General features: G+C 42.9%; 1 protein-coding gene across 3 annotated transcripts; it reads left to right on the forward strand.

The window, feature by feature from the left end:
- Positions 1-306: 306 nt before the first annotated feature.
- LOC139559639 (gelsolin-like) lies at positions 307-24,947 on the forward strand. Of its 3 annotated transcripts, none has more exons than XM_071375803.1 (17): positions 307-442; positions 3,615-3,841; positions 14,006-14,160; positions 16,103-16,264; positions 16,668-16,817; positions 18,255-18,344; positions 19,047-19,179; positions 19,449-19,537; positions 19,850-20,065; positions 20,941-21,089; positions 21,817-21,907; positions 22,440-22,610; positions 22,768-22,942; positions 23,349-23,464; positions 23,664-23,741; positions 23,863-23,923; positions 24,320-24,947. In XM_071375803.1, exons 2-17 carry the CDS (start codon positions 3,661-3,663, stop codon positions 24,478-24,480), a joined length of 2,178 nt encoding a protein of 725 aa, XP_071231904.1. In that variant the 5' UTR covers positions 307-442; positions 3,615-3,660; the 3' UTR covers positions 24,481-24,947. The 3 variants fall into 3 exon arrangements, with proteins under 3 accessions (XP_071231904.1, XP_071231906.1, XP_071231905.1); XM_071375804.1 differs by having other exon boundaries at positions 313-442; positions 3,654-3,841; XM_071375805.1 differs by lacking the exons at positions 16,103-16,264; positions 16,668-16,817.
- The last annotated feature ends 1,703 nt before the right edge of the window (positions 24,948-26,650 follow it).

Here is a 26,650-nt window from a genome sequence, read left to right on the forward strand (position 1 = left end):
TCCCTTTATTCTTACTTATATGCACGTCTACCTCATTTACCTCGTACTCCTGCACATCGAATCGGTACTGGTACCGCGTGTATATAGCCAAGTTATGGTCACTCATTGTGTATCTATTATTACTTGTATTATTATGTTTTTCTTTTCTATTATTTTCTTTCTCTCTGCATTGTTGGGAACGGCCCTTAACTAAGCGTTTCACTGTTAGTCCACACCTGTTGTTTACGAAGCATGTGACGAATTACCTTTCATTCGATTTTTCTATACAGCTCTTTTTTTCATGGCTTTGATTGTCGACCAATCCATGCGTTGCTTCAATGCCAACCCCATAAGGGCTGAACACTCCACAAGCAGGCGTTTTAAGAAGTTGTATTCGCGTCCACATCTGTTTCTGCTCACTTAGCACCCATTCTCTCATTTTCCGTTACACATCTGTCAAACCGTGAGTTTCTTTTTGATATTAATTAATTTTGTATTATAATTTGGTGCACTTTGATTCTTTGTTGCAATGCATTTTATTACAAAGTTGCGAGACTTGTTTGAACCTCCAATGGTCTCTATGGAAACTTTATTACGCCTAAACTTTTATCGAGCTTTGTCTAAATTATCGTGCGCAATCGTAGACACTGTTGAAGTTTGGATTTAATTATTCCAAAATTTGCGCAAAGTTCCAAATGATTTCATATCCAGATGTGTGTGACCGACAGTAAATTCGGTCTATTCCTGTTTTAAATTTGAACAGAGCTCGACTGAAACATTATCTCTTCAACTCTTTACGCAGTTGACTAATAGCCAAACAAATGCCTTTATTTTACCAGCTTTATCAATGAATTGTAAATAGGCCTATCATATTGAGAGTTGTGCATGGGATAATTTATACTACTCGGCTTGATAACATTTCCCAGCACAGCCAGCCCATTTGGGGGCACAGGCTAGCCTATTCTGTTATGTTCCCTGCGAAGATGGAAAAATGTCACCATTGAGTTCGAAGTGCATCAGATTCATTATTATATCCATCAGATTATGCCAATGATTTATTTTATAGACCTATACTAGTACACTAGATGAGTTATATAGTATATATATTAGGCACCGTTTTGAAGCCTCCCGCCTCCATTTTGGCACTCCCCCACCGTTGTAAAAATGTACTGACACCTTATTACAGACACCTTAATGCATACTTTTAAGTCATATTATGTGAGGTAAACATCAAAATAAAACATGAAAATAAATATAATTTTTTTCCCCCTTATAGTATAATTTTTTTTCACTAGAACAAAAAAATACTATGCAGAAATCCCTCCGACATTTCCTGGTTGCTAAAAATTATAATAGTTTGCTTAATTTCAGTTTATGTGACAAAACAAGCAAGTGTAGTGTAGAGAATCATTGTACCATCTAAACCGTTGTGAATTATATTTTCCATAACCAAAAATATTGTCTTTGCAGGTTTTGAAGCTGGTGTACAAAACCTGAAAGTAAAAAATGCAAAAAACGAAATTTAAGAATAGGAAGCATAGAATTAGCACAAATAGAACAGAGCTACTGCTTCTTAGACTTGCTTTCAATGAGAATGGCAGATCTATAAAACACAATTCTATGTGAGTCTGGTTGGGGTTGCCCAAAAAGTTACATCTTGCAGCTTTAAATACAGAATTCCATTAATTCCTATGCTCCTTCTGGGGAGTGTCAATATGGCCAACTGGTGTCTGAAACATCTCTCATTGGCCAATACATATAGCATCAACAATCCAGCTTTTATACAGTGCAAAAATGTCTAAAAACCTGTTTTTGCTTTGTCATTATGGAGTATTGTATGTAGATTGAAGAGGGTGAAAAAACAATTTAATCCAAGGCTGTAACGTAACAAAAGGTGGAAAAAGTCAAGGGAGTCTGAATACTTTCCGAATGCACTGTACATTATTGGATTATCCCCATGTGGAAATGAAAAGACAAGCGTGTGTGTTTGTCTGTGTGAGAGAGAAAGGTATTTTAATATTTGGTCATAAATTTGTTTATCTTTTATTGAGGAGGATAGGAGTTGTGGTCGGATTTACCAAATGGAGGGCGGGGTAGAGCTTTGTACGCGTCTCTGTGTGTGGAGTACAGGTGATCTAGAATTTTTTTCCCTCTGGTTGCACATTTAACATGTTGATAGAAATTTGGTAGAACTGATTTCAGTTTCCCTGCATTAAAGTCTCCGGTCACTAGGAGCGCCGCCTCTGGGTGAGTGGTTTCCTGTTTGCTTATTTCCTTATACAGCTGACTGAGTGCGGTCTTAGTGCCAGCATCTGTCTGTGGTGGTAAATAAACAGCCATGAAAAGTATAGCTGAAACCTCTCTCGGCAATATACTCTACTTCAGGCGAGCAAAATCTAGAGACTTTACAAATATGCACAGACCGCCCCCCCTCGTCTTCCCGGAGTGTGCTGTTCTATCTTGCCGGTGCAGCGTATATCCCGCTAGCTGAATATCCATGTCGTCATTCAGCCATGATTCCGTGAAACATTGTTTTTTTTAACCCCCCTTTTTCTCCCCAATTTCATGGTATCCAATTGTTAGTAGTTACTGTCTTGTCTCATCGCTACAACTCCCGTACGGGCTCGGGAAAGACGAAACACAACCCAACCGCACTGCTTCTTAACACAGCGTGCATCCAACCCAGAAGCCAGCCGCACCAGGAAAAACCGTACACCTAGCGACCTGGTCAGCGTGCACTGTGCCCGGCCCGCCACAGGAGTCGCTAGTGCGCGATGAGACAAGGATATCCCTACCGGCCAAACCCTCCCTAACCCGGACGACGCTAGGCCAATTGTGCGTTGCCCCATGGACCTCCCGGTCGCGGCCGGCTGCGACAGAGCCTGGGCTTGAACCAAGAGTCTCTGGTGGCACAGCTAGCGCCTTAGACCACTGCGCCACCCGGGAGGCCAGGATATTACAGTTTTTGATGTCCCGTTGGTAGGATATTCGTGATCGTACCTCGTCTAATTTATTGTCCAATGATTGCACGTTGGCGAGTAGTATTGACGGTAACGGCAGCTTGCCCACTCGCCTTCTCCGGGTACTGACATGGCATCCGGGTCTTTGTCCTCTGTACCTGCATCGCTTCCATTGTATCATCTTGCACACAGTGTCTGAGTCAAGAGAGTGGACAGGAATGAGACAATGCTATCTATTGGTTCTGCGTTTGTTTATTTAAAGCTGCAATATGGCACTTTTTGGAGTGACCAAATTCACTTAGAAATTTGGGTTATAGATCTGTCATTCTCATTGAAAGCAAGTCTAAGAAGCGTTAGATCTGTTCTATGTGCACTATTTCTATGCTTCTCGTTCTTAAATTTAGTTTTTTGCGTCTTTTACTTTCGTTTTTTTAAACAAGCTTCAAACAGCTGAAAATACAATATTTTGGGTTATGGAAAATATATTTCACAGCGGTTAGTACAATGATTTGCTACACTATACTTGCTTGTTTTGTTACATAAACTGAAAGTAGGTGAACTATTAGAATTTTAGCAACCAGGAAATGGAGAGATTTCTGCATATTGAACCATTAAAAAGAGAAGTTATAAAAGAATAGATGTTTATGACTTTTATGGTATGTCTGCCTCTTGAAGCTCCAGCTCTCTCTCTCTCTCTCTGTCTCTCTCTCTCAGAGCTGTCATGGTGTCACACAAGGAGTTTGTGACTGCAGGGAAGGAGAAAGGGCTGCAGGTGTGGCGTATTGAGAACATGGACCTGAAGCCTGTCCCCAAGGCCCTGCATGGCAACTTCTACACAGGAGATGCCTATCTGCTCCTCTACACAACTGCAGCTCCCTCCTACTACATACACATGTGGATGGGTAAGATTTGCGTACACACAAACACACACACACACACACACACACACACACACACACACACACACACACACACACACACACACACACACACACACACACAGTACACACCTACAGACAAACAGACTACACTAGACTCCTATAAGTAACCACTGATTGGACATGGACTGGATCTGAGAGATCTATGTAGTAGATTTCTTGCTTTCGTCCAGTCATCTTAGATCAATGTTTACTTTGAGAAAGAGAGGGATGGAAGAGCTACTTTTAAAGTGTTGGAACCGGTTCAGGGAACAGAACAGAAAACCGGAAAATAATAAACATTTTCAAGGGAAAGAATCAGAACCAGGAACTAAAGTGGACTATACTGTTCCAGAACAGAACCATTATTTTAAAAGCATGGAAACCGGTTAATAACGTTATTTTACATCAAGGCAACAAAGCGCCTATGCAAAGCCCTCCCTCTGTCAATCAGAAACTTCTTCCAGCTTCTGCCTGTCAGCTGAGAATCTGCCTGCCGGCTGAGAATCTGCCTGCCAGCTGAACATCTGCCTACCGTCCCCTCCGAAGCTTAGCTGTAGCCTACTGACGTTATAAGCGTGATTCAGAAGATAGGGAGAGATTTTTAATTAGAGAACAATGGATAAACTTTTTCAATGCTAGTTAGGGATACTATAGTTATCACATTTCACACTGGATTTATTAACTACTGAAAGGTAAGATGTGTTTTTAATTCTGGTGCCGCTCTGCACACACAAGCTTGTTAGCTAGATAGCTTTTCTGGTCCAACGTTAAGCCAACTCTGAAGTTCAAAGACATTCAAAGTTCCTCCCTAGAAACCGCTCCTCCGTAGGTATAATAATGTAGGCCTAATTCAGATACTACATGTCATTACAAGATGCCGAGCGTTTCAAGTCAAGCCTCGTCCTCTACCCTCTCTCGCTCTCTCCCAACCCGCAACATTTCAGTTGCATCTCACGCCTGACACTTATCTTTTCATCTCGCCTGTAAACAACTCACTGAGCTGTAGCTTGCCTGCTCCATAGCAAGATGCTCTATTCCTACTGCATGATTGGTTAAGTTTTTTAACATCGAACTAAATGTAAAACAATTACGATTTCAGAGATTTTAAAAGAACAGAAAGGAACGATTTAAACCGGTACTTTTTGGGGGCTTTGATCCGGCTCAGAAATGTATTTTGCTGGTTGGAACAGTGAAATAGGACAAACCAAATAATACTTGCTATTTTGTTACACGGTTTCTACCACGAAAGGTCGTGTGAATTTGCATGGTATAAATAATGTAGAAATACCTGTGGTAGCTGTGGTTAATCTACACATAGAAAACATTACTTTTGTCAGTGCGCATGTGTATAAATACCCTATAGCTATGGTCAAATATACACGTATTGTAGACACTGAATCTGCATATAACAAATATTACTTAGCAGGAAATGTTCCTCTTTCTCAACACACATGTGAGAAAGCATTTCCACCCTGACACTGTATCTAAGTGTTGAGATAACAAGAGTGTTGAAACTTGTGTGAAATGAAGTTGTGTAATTCTATTTCCCCTCTTGTTTTCCTGTCTTGTCTATTAGCTTGATTCAATTGGCAAAAAGCTCTGGGCATGGTACATGCAAGTGCACATCTTCAAAGAAAGCCCACAAGTAATTACACTACACTCCCTCATCTCCTTCTTTCTGTCTCTGTCTCTTTTTCCTTTCCTCCCTCCCTCCCTCACTAGCTCTCTTTCCTTTCTTCTCTTTCTCTGTCTTTCTCTCCTCTTCCCTCCAACTCTCCCCTGTCTAGTTTGTCAGTTCAACTTTGCACTGAGACAAACCCGAGTGAACACAGTGTGCATGCTGCCGGCTCTCACACATAGCATACCAGTGCCTGTTAGTCATTACCCAGCCACATTAGAGAGGCCTGGGTCTGGACGGGTTTATGTGGTGCCTAGCTCTCCCTCTGATCGAGGCTTCAGTTCTTTGCTGTGGTGGCGGCCTTACTGATCTAACATTCTCTATCATTCCCGTTTGAGATCTGAGAGGGATCCACGCACAGTTGCAAACAACTCCACCCCATTGTTTCAGTTTTTCAGCCACATGTTGGGCAAAACTCAAACCATATTTAGCTGTAGTAAAGATAACTTTCTGGCTCTTGGTGGAGTTCTTGTTGAATCTGATCAAACCAGTTCTAAAATAAGCATTTATGTACATACAGTACCCAGTGAAAGTCTACACACTCCTTGAACAGTCGTCACATTTTTTTATATAAAATAGGATTGTTTTTTCCTACTGTTTTACAATACCTACAACATTTTCAAAGTGAAACATTTTTCAATTATTTTTTACAAAAACATGTCTTGATTGTAAGTCTTCACACCCCAGAGTTAATACTTGGTGATAGTACCTTTTGTTTTTTTACAGCCATAAATCAAAGATTCTACCAACTTTGCACAACATATCCATTGTATATGTAAACATTTCTCAGGCTCAGTAAATTTGGCAAGGAATTATTGGACAGCAATATTCAAACCTTATATCTTGTTTTCAAATGGATTTAAGTCAGGACTGAGACCGGCTCCTTCTGGAACACTCAACACCTATAGGAAAGCCATTCTAGTCTGTCTTTGGCATAAACATGTGTGTAATTGTTCCGCTGAAAAGCAAACTATCCCAGGGTTAGATATTCAGAAGACTGACGCATGGTTTCTTTTAACTTTTTATCTGGGCTCCTTTGTTTTTTTATTCTGACAAACTCCCCAGTCCCTGCCGGTGACAAGCATACTCATAACAGGATGCTGCGACCGCAATACTTAAAAGTAGAGGATAACATGGTATTCACTCCACATTAATGGCCTGAATGACAGAAAAAGAAAGCCTGTGTTTAAAAATCCCATCAAAATCATCCATTCTGTTTGCAACAAGGCCGTTAAGTCATACTGGAAGACAACACGGCAAAGATATATTTTTGGCCTAAATTAAAAATGACAGGCTTGGGTCAAATCCAATACAACACAGAGTGAAAAATACAAAGTATTGTGGTGGCAGCATCATGTTATGGGTATGCTGCGATGTGTGGGGTTGGACCCAGGTGCAGAGAATGGACCAGACGCGGAATCAATGGTTTATTATAAAATTAAATACTTTACTGAAAATAAGGATCACAGTAATATTGAAAAAAACACTAGGACTAGAAAACTTACTCAGGCAACAAACAGAGGCAACCGAAATCAAGCTTCTGCAAACAAGGACAGAAAACATTTTTTTAAAGGAAAAATCATAAATTAAGTGATAAGCAACACCTGAGTAACAAAGAAAGTCTTTAGGACGGCATCTGCTGCCTGGAGGAACCATGACAGTACACCCCCAGGAGCGGCTCCAGCTGCGGAGCCCTGACGACCACCACGTAATCGGTTGAAGTCTCTTACCAGACCCGGATTCAGGATGTACCGGGCCGGCACCCACGCCCCCTCCTCGGGTCCGTAGCTCTCCCAGTCCACCAGGTACTGCAGGGTCCCTCAGACCCGGCAAGCCTCCAACAGACGTCAGACAGTGTAGGCCAGGTTGGCCATCCACAAGTCGAGGGGGCGGAGGAGCAGGTGGGGGGGAGAGAAGGGACTGGCTTGAGACCAGAGACATGGAAGGACAGACAGAACTTCATGGACCTGGGAAGCTGGAGACGATAGGTATCCAGGTTGATGCGACTCAGAATCTTGAAGGGTCCTATGTAGCGAGGAGCGAGCTCCCACAAATTCACCTTTAAGGGAAGATCATGGGTGAACAGCCACACCCATTGACCCGGTCGGAGGAGCCAAATAGGTCTTTGGTGCCGGTTTGCCTGATGTTGATGTCGGGCAGGTGGGGGTGACAGTCCAGTGGATGAGTTCGGCAGTGTGTTCTGAGCATATTCCGCCCAGACGAGGTATCTGCTCCAGTTTCTGGCCTGAGTGTAGACGAAGCAGCAGAGTAACTTCCCTAGCTCCTGGTTGGCATGCTCTATTTGCCCATTCAACTGTGGGTGGAACCCCAAGTAGAGACTTACCGATGCCCACAACAGAGCAGAAGGTCTTCCAATAGCGTGCGACGAACTGGGGGCCCCGATATGAGACAATGTCCTGGGGAAGTCTGTGTAGTCGAAAGACATGACTAAATACTCATAGTGGCCACTAGGGGTGTTAAAGGCAGTTTTCCACTAAATCTCCTTCCCTGATTCTCACCAGATTGTAAGCGTTGGTGAAGAATTTGGCCCAGTGGGCCAACTCTAAGGCAGCGGACTATCTTGATCATAATCCGGTTCAGCCCTCTAAATCGATGCACGGATGCAGGCCTCCATCCTTACCCACAAAGAAGAAGCCTGCATCAGCTGGGGATGTAGATGGTCGAATGAATCCATCCTCCAGCGACTCCTGGATGTAATTGTCCAGGACTGGTGCTTCAAGGGTCAAGAGAGAGTACAGATGGCCCCGGGGAGGTGTGGAGCCAGGTAGGAGTTATGGCACAGTCGTATGGATGATGAGGGAGAAGGGTGGCCTCTAACTGAAGGCCTCCCAGAGGTCGAAGTATTCGGGAGGGAGAGAGGAGAAGTCTTGGTCTTCAATGGATGCAGGAGGACACGGCTAGGCCCTTGGTGGGGGTCATAGACATTTGGTCTGGCAGTCCTTACCCCAGTCTAGTAGGTGTCCCGTGGACCAGGAGAATCGAGGGTTATGTAGCACTAGCCAGTGGGTTCTCTGGAGCAGTGATCAAAAGAAAACTAAGAGTCTGAGTGGTTCAGCCCAACCTGCAGTAGAATGGGCTTGGTCTGATATTCCACTTGGCCAGAGCCAATGGGGCGTCCATCGAGGGCTTGAATCTGCAGAGGGATGGGACATTTCAGACAGGGGATCAATGAAGTTATCTGCGGCCCCAGAGTCCACGAAGAGTTGAATCTGGTTTTGACGGTTTTCCCAGTGGAGGGTTGTGGGTAGTAACTGACAGTGACTGGGTAGCCAGGAGGTAACTGCACAGCTCATCAGGGTCTCCCCTTGTCCTGGCGAGCCCTGGTGTTTACCATCAGCTCTGGACATGTAGCACGGTGATGACCGCAACCTCCGCAGTAGAGGCAGCAGCCTTCACACATGTGCCTGTCACGCTCCTGTGGGCTCAGACGTGTGTCCAAGCTGTATTGGCTCCTCAATGCTGGGTTCAGGTGGGGTGCTCAGAAAGCCGGGATACTGGGGTGGTGTCAAAAAAACGCTGTCTCACCCGTTCTCGGATGCGGTTGTAAGGCCTGATTTCCAGCATTATCAGGGACTCAAGGTCCTCTCCCAGTTCCCAGGCAGCCAGTTCATCCTTGATAGAGTTAGACAGACCCTGGTGGAAAGCGGTAACCAGTGCCTTAGTATTCCACCTACTCTCGGTGGCGAGGGTACGGAACTCAATGGTGAAGTCAGCCACTGGTCTGGCCCCCTGGCGGAGTCTGAACAGTCAGCTTGCTGCTTCCCGTCCACCGACTGGGTGGTCAAAGACTCGACATAGCTCGGCAGCGAAGGCTAATATGGAGCTGCAGGATGGTGGCTGCTGTTCCCATACGGCCGTTGCCCACACCAGGGCACTGCCCGAGAGCAGAGAGATGATGTAGGCGATCATGGCCTGATCGGTGTGAAACAAGGAGGACTGTAACTCGAGCACTGAGTGAGAAAACCCTTATATCCTCCTGGGTGGCCGTCATACTGCTCAGGGGCTGGGATCTTGGGTTCCTGGAGGAACTACGGCAACGCCTGTAGCACTGGGCGATGAGACTTGGGCATTGGCTCCTCCTGGGTTGAGGGTGTGCTGTGGACGGAAGGAATTGGTGATTGCCCGGAGGGACTCTGAGATCTGGGAGAGTTGTTCTTGCTGTCTTCCCAACAGTGCTCCTCTGTGGGTTATGACCTCTTTCATCTGGTTGATCTCTGCTGGGTCCATGTTGGGGCAGAAGCTTGCTGTGACGTGGTGGGGTTGGACCCAGGTGCAGAGACTGGACCAGACGAGGAATCAATGGTTTAGGATAACCATAAATACTTGACTGAAATTAAGGTAAAAGAAGGATAACAGTAACACTGACAACCAACAAACACTAGACCTCTTACTCAGGCAACAAACACACAGGGCAACCAAAATCAAGCTTCTGCAAACAAGGACAGAAAATACACCTATTTTAAAAGGAAAATAATAATGAAATGATAAGCATCACCTGAGTAGCAAAGATAGTCTCTAGGGCGGTCTACCGCCCTCTGGTGCCCGGAGGAACCATGACATATGCTTGTCACTGGCAGGGACTGGGGAGTTTGTTAGGATCAACATACATATGAATGGAGGAAAGCCCAAGTAAAAAGCAAAACCCGCCTCGGTCTTCTGAAAACCTGACCCTGGGATGGAGTTACAACTAGGCACAGACTGTTTGAATCACGTTATTTCAATGACATTTCAACAACATTTTGTTGTGTTACAGCCTGAATTCAAAAGAGATTATATTGATATGTTTTTGCCCCCATCTACACACAATAGCCCATAATGAAAAAGTGAAAATATGTTTTTAGAAATTTAAGCAAATTGATTGAAAATGAAATACAGAAATATATCATTTACATAAGTATTCACACTACTGAGTCAATACATGTTAGAATCACCTTTGGCAGTGATTACACCTGTGAGTCTTTCTGGGTAAGTCTCTAAGAGCTTTGCACAACTGGATTGTACAATATTTGCACTTTATTTTTATTTTTTATTCTTCAAGTTTGTTGTTGATCATTGGTAGACAGCCATTTCCAAGTATTGCCATTACTAGGCCACTCAGGAACATTCAAAGTCGTTGGTAAGCAAATTCATTGTATATGTGACCGACCACCTAGATTTGGTCTTATGTTGAAAAATTAGAAAGTGTTTTTTTACATTGGATAAAAGTAGAGACTCAGAGCTACAACATCATACACTGCAGTTGAGGAACAATGGGGAAATAATTCTGCTTTGAAAGTTTCTAAACTTGTAACCCCACTTTTGAGAATGTCCCTTGAATATACCTATTCAGCATCGTTCACATGCTCTTAAGCCTTAGCCACACCCATCTCTTTAAGGATTCACATGTGAGACCATGTGCTAAACAGAGTGAGTAAGGTAGTGTAGTAAACAACAAAAGATTTCAAGACTAAAAGTCAGGAAAATAGTAACCTATAATAAGGGAAAAACTCCAGGTAAAAATACACTTGGTCTAGTCCTTGGCCTATATCCTAGTCTGACTTTGGTGCAGGTCATGTTGTTCTTCACATTACCATCTCTGGTAAACACACACTATATCAAATAAAAGCAAAGTTTATTTGTCACATGCACAGGATACAAAAGGTGTAAACGGTACAGTGAAATGGTTTCTTGAATAGTAGCAATATCAAAAATAGAAAGTGTTTAAATTATTAGATGATGCTTACCCAGACACACATGTGTAAATTGATGGGTCATGTGAAAGAAATGTTATAACCACACCCCAGCCACATCTAGCTAAGTGGATGGATCACTATTGTCTAGACATGTACACATGTTCATGAATACAATAGAAGGCCGTAATCACCCACAGACACACCTGCCTAACTTGATGGGTCATGTAATCATCTGGTGAAGTGGAGTATCATGTTTAGACATGAAGCTGGCTAGCTAAAATATGAACCATAATCTCAACCCATACAGTACAAACGGATTGTCATAGCTAGCCACCATGCATGAAATGCATTAATATGAATCTGCAGGTAGCTAAAGCTAACCAACTAGGTTCAATGTTATCTAGCTAACTAACATTAGGCTATAATTAGCATGGTAAATGGCTTTCTGAGATACAAATAATATTACACAGACTACAGAGATCATACAAGTAACGTTAGCTAGCGAGCCAGCAAGCTAACGTTCGCTAGCTAGCTAACAGTACTCTTTAACTTGCAATGAAAACGATTTTCTGACTAAATTAGATAATATCTGAAAATGTAGCTAGACTCTTACTGTAACTGACATCACATTGAACTACTGAACCGACAACACTCGCCAATCTATTGAAAGTGTTTAGGAAGAGCACAACCTCCTGTTTCTTTCAAGACTTTTTACTTTTTGTTTGACTTAATGTTTTAGTGTAACCATGTAATACATGGATGAACGCTTCACGGCAGACTAGAACCACAGGTTCCTGTCTTTCCGTGGCTAAACCAACTAGGCTTGTAATTTAACAATTGTATTCGTATTTACAGATGGCAGTTTGTTATTGGGGCACTTGAATGTTCACGTTTAAGAAGGCATTTCTGCAACAACTACAAAAAACGCAAAAGAATGAACAAAACGTTCAAATGCCTCTCCTGACCTCTGAATGCTCGGCTATGAAAAGTCAACTGACATTTACTCCTGAGGTGCTGACCTGTTGCCCCCTCTACAACCACTGTGATTATTATTTGACACTGCTGGTCATCTGTGAACATTTGAATATCTTGAAGAATGATCTGGCCTAAATGGCCATGTAATCTCCACCCGGCACAGCCAGAAGAGGCCACCCCTCAGAGCCTGGTTCCTCTTTAGGTTTCTTCCTAGTATCCTGCCTTTCTAGGGAGTTTTTCCTAGCCACTGTGCGTGCTTCTACATCTGCATTGCTTGCTGTTTGGGGTTTTAGGCTGGGTTTCTGTATAAGCACTTTGTGACATCTGCTGATGTAAAAAGGACTTTATAAATACATTTGATTTGATTCCTGTGTAGTGACGTGCGACATACGCCTAGCTTCCTGAAATGGGTTACATATTTGGCCTTGCGTTTTAGGTTATTGTCTTGCTGAAAGGAGAATTTGTCTCTTAGTGTCTGTTGGATAGCAGACTGAACCAGGATTTTCTCTAGAATTTTGCCTGCGCTTAGCTCTATTAGTTTATTTTTATCCTAAATAACTCCATAGTTCTTGCCAATGAAAAGCATACCCATAACATGATGCAGCCACCACCATGCTTGAAAATATGAACAGTGGTACTCAGTGATGTATTGGATTTGGCCCAAACATAACTCTTTGTATTCAGGACTTTTTCAGGGCAGTTTTACTTTAGTGCCTTATTGCAAACAGAATGCATGTTTTGGAATACTTTTATTCTGTACAGGCTTCCTTTTCACTTTGTCATTTAGGTTAGTATTGTTGATTAACTACAAGGTTGTTGATTCATCCTGTTTTCTTTTATCACAGCCATCAAACTCTGTAACTGTTTTAAAGTCACCATTGGCCTCATGGTGAAATCCCTGAGCGGTTTCCTTCCTCTCCGGCAACTGATGCCTCTATCTTTGTAGTGACTGGGTGTATTGACACACCATTGTATGTGTGGGGTACATAGATGAGGTAGTCATTCAAAAATCATGTTCAACACTATTAATGCACACAGAGTGTGTCCCTGCAACTTCCTATGTGACTTGCTAAGCATATTTCTACTCCTGAACTTATTTAGGCTTGCCATAACAAAGGGGTTGAATACTTATTGAGTCAAGACATTTCAGCTTTTCATTTGTAATTAATTTATAAACATTTCGAAAAACCTTATTCCACTTTCACATGATTCCGTATTGTGTGTAGGCCAGTGACACAACATCTACATTTAATACATTTTAAGTTCAGGCTGTAACACGTCAAAATGTGGAAAAAATCAAGGGGCGTGAATACTTTCTGAAGGCACAGTATGTTACCCTGAGAGTTGTGCAAAGTTGGTTGAATCTGATTCAAAAGGATTCACAGGTGTAATGGCTGCCGAAGGTGCTTCCGCCAAGTTTTTACTCTGGGGTGTGAAGATATATGCAATCAAGACATGTTCGTTTTTAATTTTTTGCTTTCACTTTGAAAATGTGGAGTAGGTAGTGAAGATAAGTACGAAATAAGTCAAATTTAGTCCCTTTTTTCCCCATTTAATTTTAAGGCAAGAAAATGTGAAGACTGTGCAAGCGGTGTGTAGACTTTCACTACTTAGCTTGGTGTACTGCAATTACAAAAAATAAATAAAATTGTCTATAACCAAAACAGGCAGTCACCTATACCATACTCAACAGTTTGAATAAAGGCTTGGAAAGGCAATACTTAACCGTTATTGGTCAAAACAAGTTTTAGCAATTTCTCTGTGGATGATTTCTAACTTTCTCTGCTCTCTTTCCTCCAGGGGATGAGTGTTCTCAGGATGAGAGAGGAGCGGCGGCCATCTTTTCCACCCAGCTGGATGACTTCCTGGGCGGAGGGCCAGTCCAGTTCAGAGAGGTCCAGAACAATGAGTCCATCACCTTCTTGGGCTACTTTAAGTCTGGCATCAAGTACAAGGTCAGCTTCTTCTGCTAACAGCTGAAAGATGTGGAGTGGGAAGTGATTTGTTTTTTCTTCCAATTAAGCATCCACTAATGACACTTTGAACAAGAGCAGTGGGTTAGTTCAGGGTTTCCCAAACTCGGTCCTGGGGCACCCTCTGGGTGCACATTTTGTTTTTTTACCCTAGCACTACACAGCTGATTCAAATAACCAACTCATCATCAAGCTGTGATTATTTCAATCAGCTGTGTAGTGCTAGGGCAAAAATCTAAACGTGCACCTAAGGGGCAGGACCGAGTTTGGGAAACCCTGGGTTAGTTGATGGTCAGGAAGTGGTTTATTGTGCATTATAAATGTAAGGGTTTGTGTTGCACAAGAAAGGTAACAGTTAGGGCAAGAGGGGTTGGTCGTAGCGATCTGCAACATCTCTGTTACAATCGTTCCTGTTTGTGGCAATGCGTTAGGCAATAGGAAGGAATACTCTTTGGACATCCATTGACGTACTCTGTCAGTATAAGGTCAGAAGGATTAAGTCATTATTACTGATCCAAAAATAAGATATAGAAAATATTGAAAAACTGGATAAAACTGGATAGAAAAACTGGATACGGTTTGGACATCACTGGGATGTCACTAATGATTAAAGCACTGGTTTAAAGCACTGGTTTAATCATTAGCGACATCCCATAAACTTTGCAATGAAGTGAATGAGTCTGAAGTTCATAGACATTAACGGACATTCCCCTTAGCCTTTGTCATGTTTACATCCAAAGGTGCGACAGGCACTATAGTCACTGCAACCAGCATGTCAACGGCAGCCATTTTGAAATCCTTATAAATACAACAACTGTGGGGTTTGAGAGTTTTTCCCTTTGCTGTTTCTCTCACCATCTGTTTTACGTTTCCAGAAAAGCCTCAGACCTTGGTTTAGATAGCACTAATTAATGGTAAACAGTTCTGTTTACCATTTTGAAATGTTCGGTTTGTAGAAACTATCTTCCTTTTATTTTAGAGTTACACACAGTGTCCTTGAGAGAGAAAAATAGAGAGAGGGAGGGAGCGAGAGGGAGAAAGAAAGTGATGTGGATTATGAGGGAGCAGAACGAAGAGGGGAAAAGGGTAAGATGAGAGAGAGACTTTTGTCTTACTTTAATGAGATATCATCATTACACTAATTACACTCCCCACCCCCACCTCAAAACACACACGCTGATAAAAAAGCATCTGGACATTGAGAGAGAGGGGAGAGAGAAAGAGAGAGAGAGTAAGAGAGAGGGTAAGAGGGAGAAAGAGGGAGGGGTGAGAAAAGAGGAAGAGGGCAACAGGGTACCAAGCTAGGGCTCATTATCTGAACCCTTCATTACCCTGTAGACATAAAACATTCTTTCCATGAAAATAAACATAGCTGCTTCTCTGCCATGGAAAGTTATCTGTCTTTCTCAGGAGAACTCTCTCCCTCAGAGTAGATCTGTTTCTCATTTGGGGAATTTTCATAATCACATAACATGGGAACACACTTTGTATGCCCTTGAGAGGAAAAGTAGAACCAGGATTTGCCAACGTTTTTTCCCCAAACCAATGGACAAATTGTTTGAGTTAAAGTGAAGTTTGGACAGTGATATCTATGGTTTGCAAACCGAAATCTGGTTTCGAATTCAGATCGGGCAATGTTGCCACTATCACCGTTTTTGATTTTTTTATCATGATTCAATATTTTCCTCTAACATCCATATGCATGTTTTTGTGTGGCGTCTTACCAGGAAGGCTCAGCTGACAGCACATTAAGGTAGAAATCTGTAGTGTAGAACAGAAATTATTCTCGGTCTTGTCGAATAGGGAATAATGCAAGTTTTATGTAATACATTTCAAGCTGCAAGGTTTCAAACATTGCGCACCACCGAACAAGCGTCTGAGCTCATCTTTACTCTTTGACATTATTTGACCCCTCCTATCACAGCAAGGGGGCGTGGCTTCAGGCTTCCAGCACGTTGTGACCAATGACATGAGCGTGAAGCGTCTGTTGCACATCAAGGGGAGGCGGACCATCCGGGCCACAGAGGTGGTACTGTCCTGGGCCAGCTTCAACCAGGGAGACTGCTTCATCGTGGACCTGGGCAAGGTAAAACTCTACACTAGAGTACAGGTGAAATGTAGATCTGGCCTGTGTATATGTAGGCTACAGTATTGGAAAACTGTAAGCTGGAATCAGGGCTACGAGCTAAGTAACATGAACACTTATAGGTGCAGTATCTCACATCTTAGTCATGTATTGACGCCAATGGAATATTTGAATAAAATGTCAAGCTATGCATCTTAAGTTAGGATTTTGCCCTACAAGCCTGAAGGGCTTTTGACTAACATGAAAAGTAAAAATTATTTACACCAGAAATCACCTGGAATGGAATATCAATACACGCATAGAACCCGTAGTCACCGAACGGACAGTAATATCTGTACGTACATGGTACCACTGGAAACCTAAACCCTTTATTTCTTGTATTTCTTTTCCACCTCTTCTTCAGGATATCTACCAGTGGTGTGGCAGTGAGAGTAACCGCTTTGAGAGGCTGAAGGCCTCCCAGGTGGCCATTGACATCAGGGACAATGAGAGGAACGGCAGGGCCAAGCTCCACATGGTGGAGGAAGGTGCTGAGCCACAGGAACTCACTGAGGTGAGGGATACACACAAACATGCTTGCACCAACGCACACACAAACACACACACACACACACACACACACACACACACACACACACACACACACACACACACACACACACACACACACACACACACACACACACACACACACACACACACACACACACACACACACACACACACACACACACACACAGAGAAGCAAAATCTAACCTTAACCCTAAACTCCCTAGAAATAGCATTTGACCCCAGTTGTTCAAATTTTTGTTTGTTTACAAGTATAGTTGAACACGTTCACGCACGCACGCACGCACGCACGCACGCACGCACGCACGCACGCACGCACGCACGCACACACACACACACACACACACACACACACACACACACACACATCCAAATCAAATTTGTACAAGATGGCGCCGACAGAGATGGTCGCCTCGCTTCAAGTCCTTAGGAAACTATGCATTATTTTTTATATATTTTTTTATTTTACCCCCTTTTCTCCCCAATTTCGTGGTATCCAATTGTTAGTAATTACTATCTTGTCTCATCGCTACAACTCCCGTACGGGCTCAGGAGAGACGAAGGTCAAAAGCCATGCGTCCTCCGAAACACAACCCAACCAAGCCGCACTGCTTCTTAACACAGCGCGCCTCCACCCGCACCAATGTGTCGGAGGAAAAACCGTGCACCTGGCCACCTTGGCTAGAGCGCACTGCGCCCGGCCCGCCACAGGAGTCGCTGGTGCGCGATGAGACAAGGATATCCCTACCGGCCAAACCCTCCCTTACCTGGACGACGCTAGGCCAATTGTGCGTCGCCCCACGGACCTCCCGGTCGCGGCCGGCTGCGACAGAGCCTGGGCGCAAACCCAGAGCCTCTGGTGGCGCAGCTAGCGCTGCAATGCAGTGCCCTAGACCACTGCGCCACCCGGGAGGCCGTATTTTATTTTTTTATGTATTATTTCTTACAGTGTTACCCCAGGAAATCTTAAGTCTTATTACATACAGCCGGGAAGAACTATTGGATATAAGAGCGACACACACACACACACACACAAGCAAATCACTCGTACTTACACACCTACTGTATCCAAATAACATTCAAATATTATATCATAAAATGGTGCTACCATATCATAAAATGGTGCTATACATTGATGAGGAGTTCCCTGGACATTGAAATACCCCTCACCGTGGGAATATATATGGGCACAAAAGCTTTGTGCTATGTGTCCTTTCTGTGCCAGCTCTGTGCCATAGCCTTTTGCAACTGGGCCCATCAAACAAGTGTGTGGCAATGGCTCTAAAAACAATGTAATGAGAGAAAGAAAGAAAGAGAGTGAGAGAAAGTGAAAGAGGATAAGAGAGAAAAATAAAAAGGGAGAGACTGGCATTGCTCAGTCTCTGTATGAAGCTAATCCTCCATTTTGGATCTGTCCTAGGCTCTGGGGCCCAAACCCAGTATCCCCCCTGGCACCCCTGATGATGAGAAGGTGGACACCTCCAACAGGAAGAAGGGTGCCCTCTACATGGTAACTGATGTTACTGCACCTTTGTTGTTCAACATCAGTATAATGATTTGTAATTGTTGTTCCTATCTCATTGTTCTCTTCTCTTGATAATGGTGTTGTTCCTATCTCATTGTTCTCTTCTCTTGATAATGGTGTTGTTCCTATCTCATTGTTCTCTTCTCTTGATAATGGTGTTGTTCCTACCTCATTGTTCTCTTCTCTTGATAATGGTGTTGTTCCTATCTCATTGTTCTCTTCTCTTGATAATGGTGTTGTCCCTATCTCATTGTTCTCTTCTCTTGATAATGGTGTTGTTCCTATCTCATTGTTCTCTTCTCTTGATAATGGTGTTGTTCCTATCTCATTGTTCTCTTCTCTTGATAATGGTGTTGTTCATATCTCATTGTTCTCTTCTCTTGATAATGGTGTTGTTCCTATCTCATTGTTCTCTTCTCTTGATAATGGTGTTGTCCCTATCTCATTGTTCTCTTCTCTTGATAATGGTGTTGTCCATGTCAGTTCTCACACGTTGTTGATCTCTCAAGCTCATTCACATGCATTGTGAATCTAGGACGTTATGTGTTTAGTTGTTCATAACATTTACTATATATTATTTAAGGATCCATTTGAGAAGAACAAATGATTTTTCAAGGGAGTACTGTGAATATATGTACAGTATAAATGTATGTATTTATTGATATCTCATCTCGGTGTATTTTGTAGATCTCCGATGCCTCTGGCTCTATGAAGTCGTCAGTGGTGGCCTCGTCCAGCCCCTTCAAACAGGCCATGCTGACTGCCGAGGAGTGCTACATCCTGGACAACGGAGTGGACAAGAACGTCTTCGTATGGAAAGGTAGACTAGTCCTCGTCACTGTTTTTAAACACTTGCCAGGATATCAAACGTTATTTATGCAACACATTTCTTACATAGAATGCAGTTCAAAGTGATTCATATATGAAAAACGTAAAAAATATTTTCTACTTCTACTGTGTAGGATAGTGCATGATACAGAATGAGAAGTCAAGTAAATGTTCACTAAATCCCTGTGCACAGCTGTGAGTTTTTAGAGTATTGTTGAGATGTGTTGATGATTAATCAACTTTATCTTACCTCCATCACAGGACCCAAGGCCAATGCAGCCGAGCGCAAAGCAGCCATGTCAGCAGCCCAGCAGTTCATCAAAGAGAAGGGCTACTCCGATAAGACACAGGTAAGCTGATGGAATAATGTGAAGTAACATTTTTAAGCATGGATGAAAACATTTCGACCGTTGCTAGGTCTTGCTCAGTCACTACTAGGCTATGTTCAAAATGTTGTTAGCTATGTCCACTTTTTATTTTATTTTTTTAGAGTCACTTAAAATGTTGAACAATAATGAATTGAAAAAAAATATTGATAGTGAACTAGTCTCACATAACCATACTACTAAGTTTAGATGATCAATTGGCTATTGGAATGCATGTGAGAGGAAATCGAGGTTCATGGTGAACAACTGACTCTTACTTTTTCTTCGACCTTGTAGATCCAGGTACTACCAGCAGGAGGCGAGACCACTCTGTTCAAGCAGTTCTTCAGTGACTGGAAGGACAAGGACCAGACCACGGGCCCCAGTAAGGCCTACAGCATCGGCCGCATCGCCAAGGTGGAGCAAGTGCCCTTCGACGCCTCCACCCTCCACTCCAACAACAACATGGCCGCCCAGCACAACATGGTGGACGACGGCAAGGGCAAAGTCCAGGTAAAACAAACAACATTGGACTACAATGGAAATAACTAAGTGAGGGTTCTCATAGTAATTTTGCCCAGAGTCTGTCTGTTTATGTTTACAAAGACAACCACGTGCCGCACTAAATTGGCTAGGGGACCAGATGCCCGTATGTTTCAGACCGCTGAACTAAGTCTGTATAAAGTGACGCGGGAGGGCTAAAAATGATCTAACGACGCAGTTCGCTGTTCTAAGAGTGGTCTGAGGCAGGCGTTAGATTACGAGCGTTTTGAAGTGCAATGTTAATAATGCTGGTTTTGGGAAACAGCTCGGAGATTTAACAGTTCTCCTACTAAGGTTCTAACAATGAACTTAGCCTTAAATGTCCCATGCAGCCGTTTTTTTGTGTAACAATGAAGTACCTTACAGTGATTGTTTTCAATTAAAATAGATTCTTAGCAAAGAGCAATTCCTCAAGCAAGAAATTAGCTAGGACCTTCTGGGAATGGTCTGAGTGGGGAGGGGAAAACTGAAAACTAGCTTTTATTGGCAGAGAGGTTTGGAACTCTCTTTCTTATAAGTCACCAGGCAGGCCAAAACTCCATCCCACCAAAACAGGCATACATTTCAGGCAGTCTTTTGAAACAGCTTTTACACTTAAAGGGCATTATTATTATCATAATTCTCACAATTTCACAGTATTACTCCAACTTCATAGTGTGGAAATATATATATAAAACACAGGATAATCACGTTTTTGACTGCACTGGGCCTTTAAGATGCTTTTGGGGAAACTAGCCCTGGTAAATACAAGGTTTTGAAGCAAAGGGTCAATCAGGGTGCTGGGCACTTTTTCAAACAGATCAGGGCAGCAACATACACGTTGAAAATTATACTATTGGTTTCAGATCTGGCGTGTTGAGGTTGGTGATAAGGTGGCTGTGGATAAGGTGGCTGTGGATCCCTCCTCTTACGGCCAGTTCTACGGAGGAGACTGTTACCTCATCCTCTACAGCTACAGGCTGGGAGGCAGGGAGCAGCACATCATCTACACCTGGTCAGTACATATGACGTCATCCACAAATATGCTATAAACATGACAGAATTTATTTACACCTAAACAGTTAAAATGACATCATCTACTTTACACCTGACATCATCCACAACTATGCTGTAAACATGACATCTTTATTTACATCTAGACAGTTCAAATGACATCCTCTACAAGGAAAGGGGATACCTAGTCAGTTATACAACTGAAATGTATATTCTGCATTTAACTCAAACCCTCTGAATCAGAGAGGTGCGGGGGCTGCCATAATTTACATCCCTGTCGTCGGCAACCGGGGAACAACTGCCTTGCTCAGGGACAGAAAGGCAGATTTTTACCTTGTCAGCTTGGTGATTCGATCCAGCAACCTTGCAGTTACTGGCCCAATGCTCTAACCACTAGGCTACCACACCATATCATCTACTGTGCATTTGCCACCTGGTCAGTGCAAATTACATCGAAACCCAGTGTGTGTACGTGACATCATTAATAACAAATCACACCAACGGGGTATTTTACCTTACCCCAACCTGTTCTGGAATATTCTGAAACCCTTAGATGTGTTCTCCTAGTCTTAGTTCATAAAGAAGGATGTATCTGAAATAATCATGGCAAAACTGACTCAGTACTTGTAGTAGTGCATGTTCGATACCTGTAGAAAGGTCTCAATAAGGTGAGCTTGACGTGTGTGTGTGTGTTTGTGTTTATTCATCTGTATCTGTGTGTGTGTCAGGCAGGGGCTGAAGTGCACCCAGGATGAGCTGGCAGCCTCTGCCTTCCTCACGGTGAAGCTGGATGACTCTATGGGAGGAACCCCTGTTCAGGTGGGTCTCTATCCTCTCCATCTCATCCCCATGTCCCCAACACTCACAGTCCAAAAGCACCTGAGCAATAGGTACGACGGTGTGAAATTTAGATTCGTACGGTCACTGGGCTAAGCACTATAAGTTAATAGGCCAAAGCTGTTGCATTTATCGTGCTTCATAAAGCCGATGGCGTGATGTATGATCTTTTGGCAAGGGCAGCTGCTGCATTGGTGTCCAGTCATTTAAGTCTCTCACAAGTGAGGTCATATTATTGAACCACTTGTGGATTTTGTCTTTATAGACTGAATAGTTGTGGAAAGTTTTTTATACTGTCCAGCAGAGGGCAGTCACACTTTGTTTTACTTCCAGTGTGTGTACAATTTTAATGGTTACCATATTGACACATAATGTTCCATCATGACAGTATATTATATTATAATAAGGAAAGCAATCTTTGCTAAAAATTTTATTAAATCACCAGAATTACCTGTCACTTTAGAATGGGTTTTCTTCTACATAGTTATCATTAAGTGTCCATTTCCCCCTCCAGGTGCGTGTGACCCAGGGTCAGGAACCCCCCCACCTGATGAGCCTGTTCCAGGGCAAGCCCATGATGGTCCATAATGGAGGGACATCCCGTAAAGGAGGACAGTCGGGTACTGGCAGCACCCGCCTCTTCCACGTTCGTCAATCCTCCACCCGCGCTACACGAGCTGTCGAGGTGACTTCTCAGTGTGTGTGTGTGTATGTATGTCAAAGTGGGACCACACTTTGTACCTGTGTGTGTGATTGCTTGAGGAAGATTAACAATTCTTAGCCTAAACCATCAAAATGACTGAACAACTTCTGAGCACCTCTTTGTCTCCTCTCTCTCTCAGGTAGAGCCCTCTGCCTCCTTCCTGAACACCAACGACGTGTTTGTGCTCAAATCTCCCACCGCCATGTTTGTGTGGAGAGGGGTGGGTGCCAGCGAGGAGGAAATGGCCGCCGCCAAGCACGTTGTGGGTTTCCTGGGTGGCAGTGGCAGTAATGTGTCTGAGGGCAAGGAGCCAGGTAAGGATTCCATCTAGTGTTACAGGTTTATTGTATTAAGTGGGGTGCATCTTAATATTATTAATTTGGCTGGATCTCAATAGTATGACATGGGGTGCATCTCAATAGTCAAATGTGGCTTCCTCTTCTTGTCTTATCCTTCATCTACAGCCTGAAATCACAGGATATGGGAAAGCAACTTGGTGGTCGCATCCTTTAATGTATTTGATTGCCTATCTACTTTTTTTCAGATCAGTGTTGATGAAGGAAATGTTACATGGAGAGGAAACAACTTTAGACAATTGAAATGTACCCCTAAATAAGACAGAAAAGAGAGAACATCACACATCCTGACAAATCACAACAAAACACTATATAGTGCCAAACAACCAATGAGACTAATCCATGCTGGTCTTTTCTGTCCTAGCTGGGTTCTGGTCTGCCCTGGGAGGGAAGAAGGAGTACCAGACTTCCAAGAGTCTGCAGAACATGGTCAAACCTCCACGCCTGTTTGGCTGCTCCAACAAGACCGGATGCCTCAGTGTAAGTGATGGATCGTTGTTGAGTGTGTCTAACGTAACTAACTCTCTTGGATAGATATATTCTCAATTCATCCCCAATGGGAAATTCAGTGTCACTCAGGAGGAGAGAAAAAGGCATAGGTAATACAAAGTACAATGCAAAAGTCAAATGTGCCCATGTTCCAAAGTGCTGTAACATATTGTAATCCTCCAATCATCAGGTGGAAGAGGTTCCTGGAGACTTCCAACAAACTGACCTGGCCACTGATGATGTCATGTTGCTGGACACCTGGGACCAGGTGGGTGAAGCTCCCCCATCCATATCATAATTCACAAGCGTGTTCATCTTCTGCTCTAAAAAAACAATGCAGAGTGAATCTGAAAGTCAATAAGCTAACAGCATTTCTGGACTCCCGCCAGATCTTCCTCTGGATCGGCAATGACGCAAATGCAGAAGAGAGAACTGGAGCACCCAAAATAGGTAGGACAAACACGCAGGCCAAGAGTGTGCAAAGCTGTCATCAAGGCAAAGGGTGGCTACTTTGAAGAATCTCAAATATAAAATATATTTTGATTTGTTTAACACTTTTTTGGTTACTGCATGATTCCATATGTGTTATTTCATAGTTTTGATGTCTTCACCATTATTCTACAATGTAGAAAATAGTAAAAATAAAGTAAAACCCTTGAATGAGTAGGTGTGTCATACATATATATATATATATATACACAAACTACCATTCAAAAGTTTGGGGTCACTTAGAAATGTCCTTGTTTTTGAAAGAAAAGCACATTTTTTTGTCCATTAAAATAACATCAAATTGATCAGAAATACAGTGTAGACATTGTTAATGTTAATGTCTCCCTCCCTCTCTAGCTAAGGACTATGTGGACTCAGACCCCTCTGGACGCAGAGGGCTGTCCATCACCACCATCAAACAGGGGGCTGAACCCCCAACCTTCACTGGCTGGTTCCAGGCGTGGGACCCCAAAATGTGGGAAACAGACCCTCTGAAGATAATCCATGCCCGCTTCTAAATGCCAAACTCCACCCCCTTACCTATCTGGCACTTACACATACGCATGTCATTCCCCCGCCCCACTCTTTGGATCAGAGTATGAGTATAACACCCTGGACTGCTATTTCACTTTTACTTTTTTTTATGGCATAATGTTGTCGCTTTTAGACTCATACGAAACATTTACCTAGCATGCCTTTTTTATCTGCTGTTGGAGCAAAGAAAAACCTTATCTTTGGAAGCCTGTTTATTCCAGTAGTCTATTGAATCCAACTGGTATTTTGTTATACTTTGTGAAGTCATGATATGTGATTACCATTGAGACTTAGGTCTCATTTGAAGCATGCTGCATTTTAACAGGATATCCCTGCCGGAGAAATATGTCTGCTCTTTTTTTTACATTACTTTCGATGATTCTGAAATGGTATTATGGATGGCTTTTTCAATAAATTCCTATTATTTCTAGAGAAACTCTAGAAATGAGAACACGTTGGTAGCCTACATTTTCTATGTTGACAGGTGGATAGGAACGACAGCAGACCAAGTTATCATACTTTTAACATCAGCACAACCTCTTCCATGTAACATTTATCTTTCTTCTGAAGTTAGTCAAATAGTGGAAAAAACTGAGAACAGAAAGCCATAGTACTTCAACAACGGAAGACTCCCTCAAGAGGATGTTATCTTTTTACACACCACCTGGCTCGGCAGAGTTGTCTTCCTTCTCCCCACCTTTAGATATACAGTGGCAGTCAATGATTAATATAAACCCTGGATTGCTAATGCTATGTATTGTTTTTTATTTAACCCTTATTTTACCAGGTAAGTTGACTGAGAACACATTCTCATTTACAGCAACAACCTGGGGAATAGTTACAGGGGAGAAATGAGCCAATTGTAAGCTGAGGATGATTAGGTGGCCGTGATGGTATGAAGGCCAGATTGGGAATTTAGCCAGGACACCAGGGTTAACACCCCTACAATAATTGCCTTGGGATCTTTAGTGACCACAGAGAATCAGGACACCCATTTAACGTCCCATCCGAAAGACGACACCCTACACAGGACAATGCCCCCAATCACTGCCCTGCGGCATTGGGATTTCTTTTTTTTTGACCAGAAGAAAAGGTGATCCCTACTGGCCCTCCAACACCACTTCCAGCAGCATCTGGTCTCCCATCCAGGGACCAACCAGGACCAACCCTGCTTAGCTTCAGAAGAAAGCCAGCAGTGGAATGCAGGGTGGTATGCTCCTGGCTTTGAAGCCACCGGTCGGCCACATTGGTACTCCCCAGAAGAAGCAGTCCTCCATAGGAATGAATGGAATTATACAGTATTTCAATTACATTTTCCAAGGCAAAAATTACATGTAAACAAAACAACAACAAAAAATATGGGGGACAGTAACAAAATTATATTTATTTTTAGCTCAGAAAATATAATTGAATGGCATGCATTAAAATGTCTATAATAGAATAAATGTGGCAAAAACAAATTTAGACATTAATAAATGCATTTTTATAGCTTACAAAATATATTATTCCAAAGATAGGGGAGTGCCAAGATGGAGGTGCGGTGGCTTCAAAACAGCGCACTCTGTTTGTCATCTAGTGTATATATAAATCATTGATAGCAGTGCGCATGGTGTGATTGACATGTGCCCTTCATCAAACAACTCATCAGACAGTCTTGTGGGAGCGTTGATGTACAGCTCTTTCCCGCCACCAGGGGCATAGGCACGGGTGGGCACGGTGGGCCCACCAAAATAGTTTTTTTTATGCTCTACTTGTCAGTGTTCCAAATGGGACATAATTTGTATTTTTACCTAAGCACAGGGCTTAACTTGGGCAGGAGTTCACTGGAACTGAGTATCGGCACCTCAAATGTTATTCTGCTTGAGTTCCTGCACCTCCTATAGATTATTACCACAAAAGTATTAAGGAGTTCCTGCACCTAAATATAAACGGTACCGGCAACCAAAATGAGTACCGGCACCTATTTCAGTCCAAGTCAAGCACTGGTCTAAACATGCATACACCATCAGATAGAATTCATAGAAAGCAGTAGGGAGGGGGTGGGAAAATGAAAGGGATACACACAGTTTATTAGGTCGGACCCCTCTTTCCTTCCAGAACAATCAGAATTATTTGGGGCATGGATTCTACAAGTCGGAAAACGTTGTTGGATGT

This window comes from Salvelinus alpinus, chromosome 30 (assembly GCF_045679555.1).
Source record: "Salvelinus alpinus chromosome 30, SLU_Salpinus.1, whole genome shotgun sequence".
Lineage (NCBI taxonomy): Eukaryota > Metazoa > Chordata > Actinopteri > Salmoniformes > Salmonidae > Salvelinus > Salvelinus alpinus.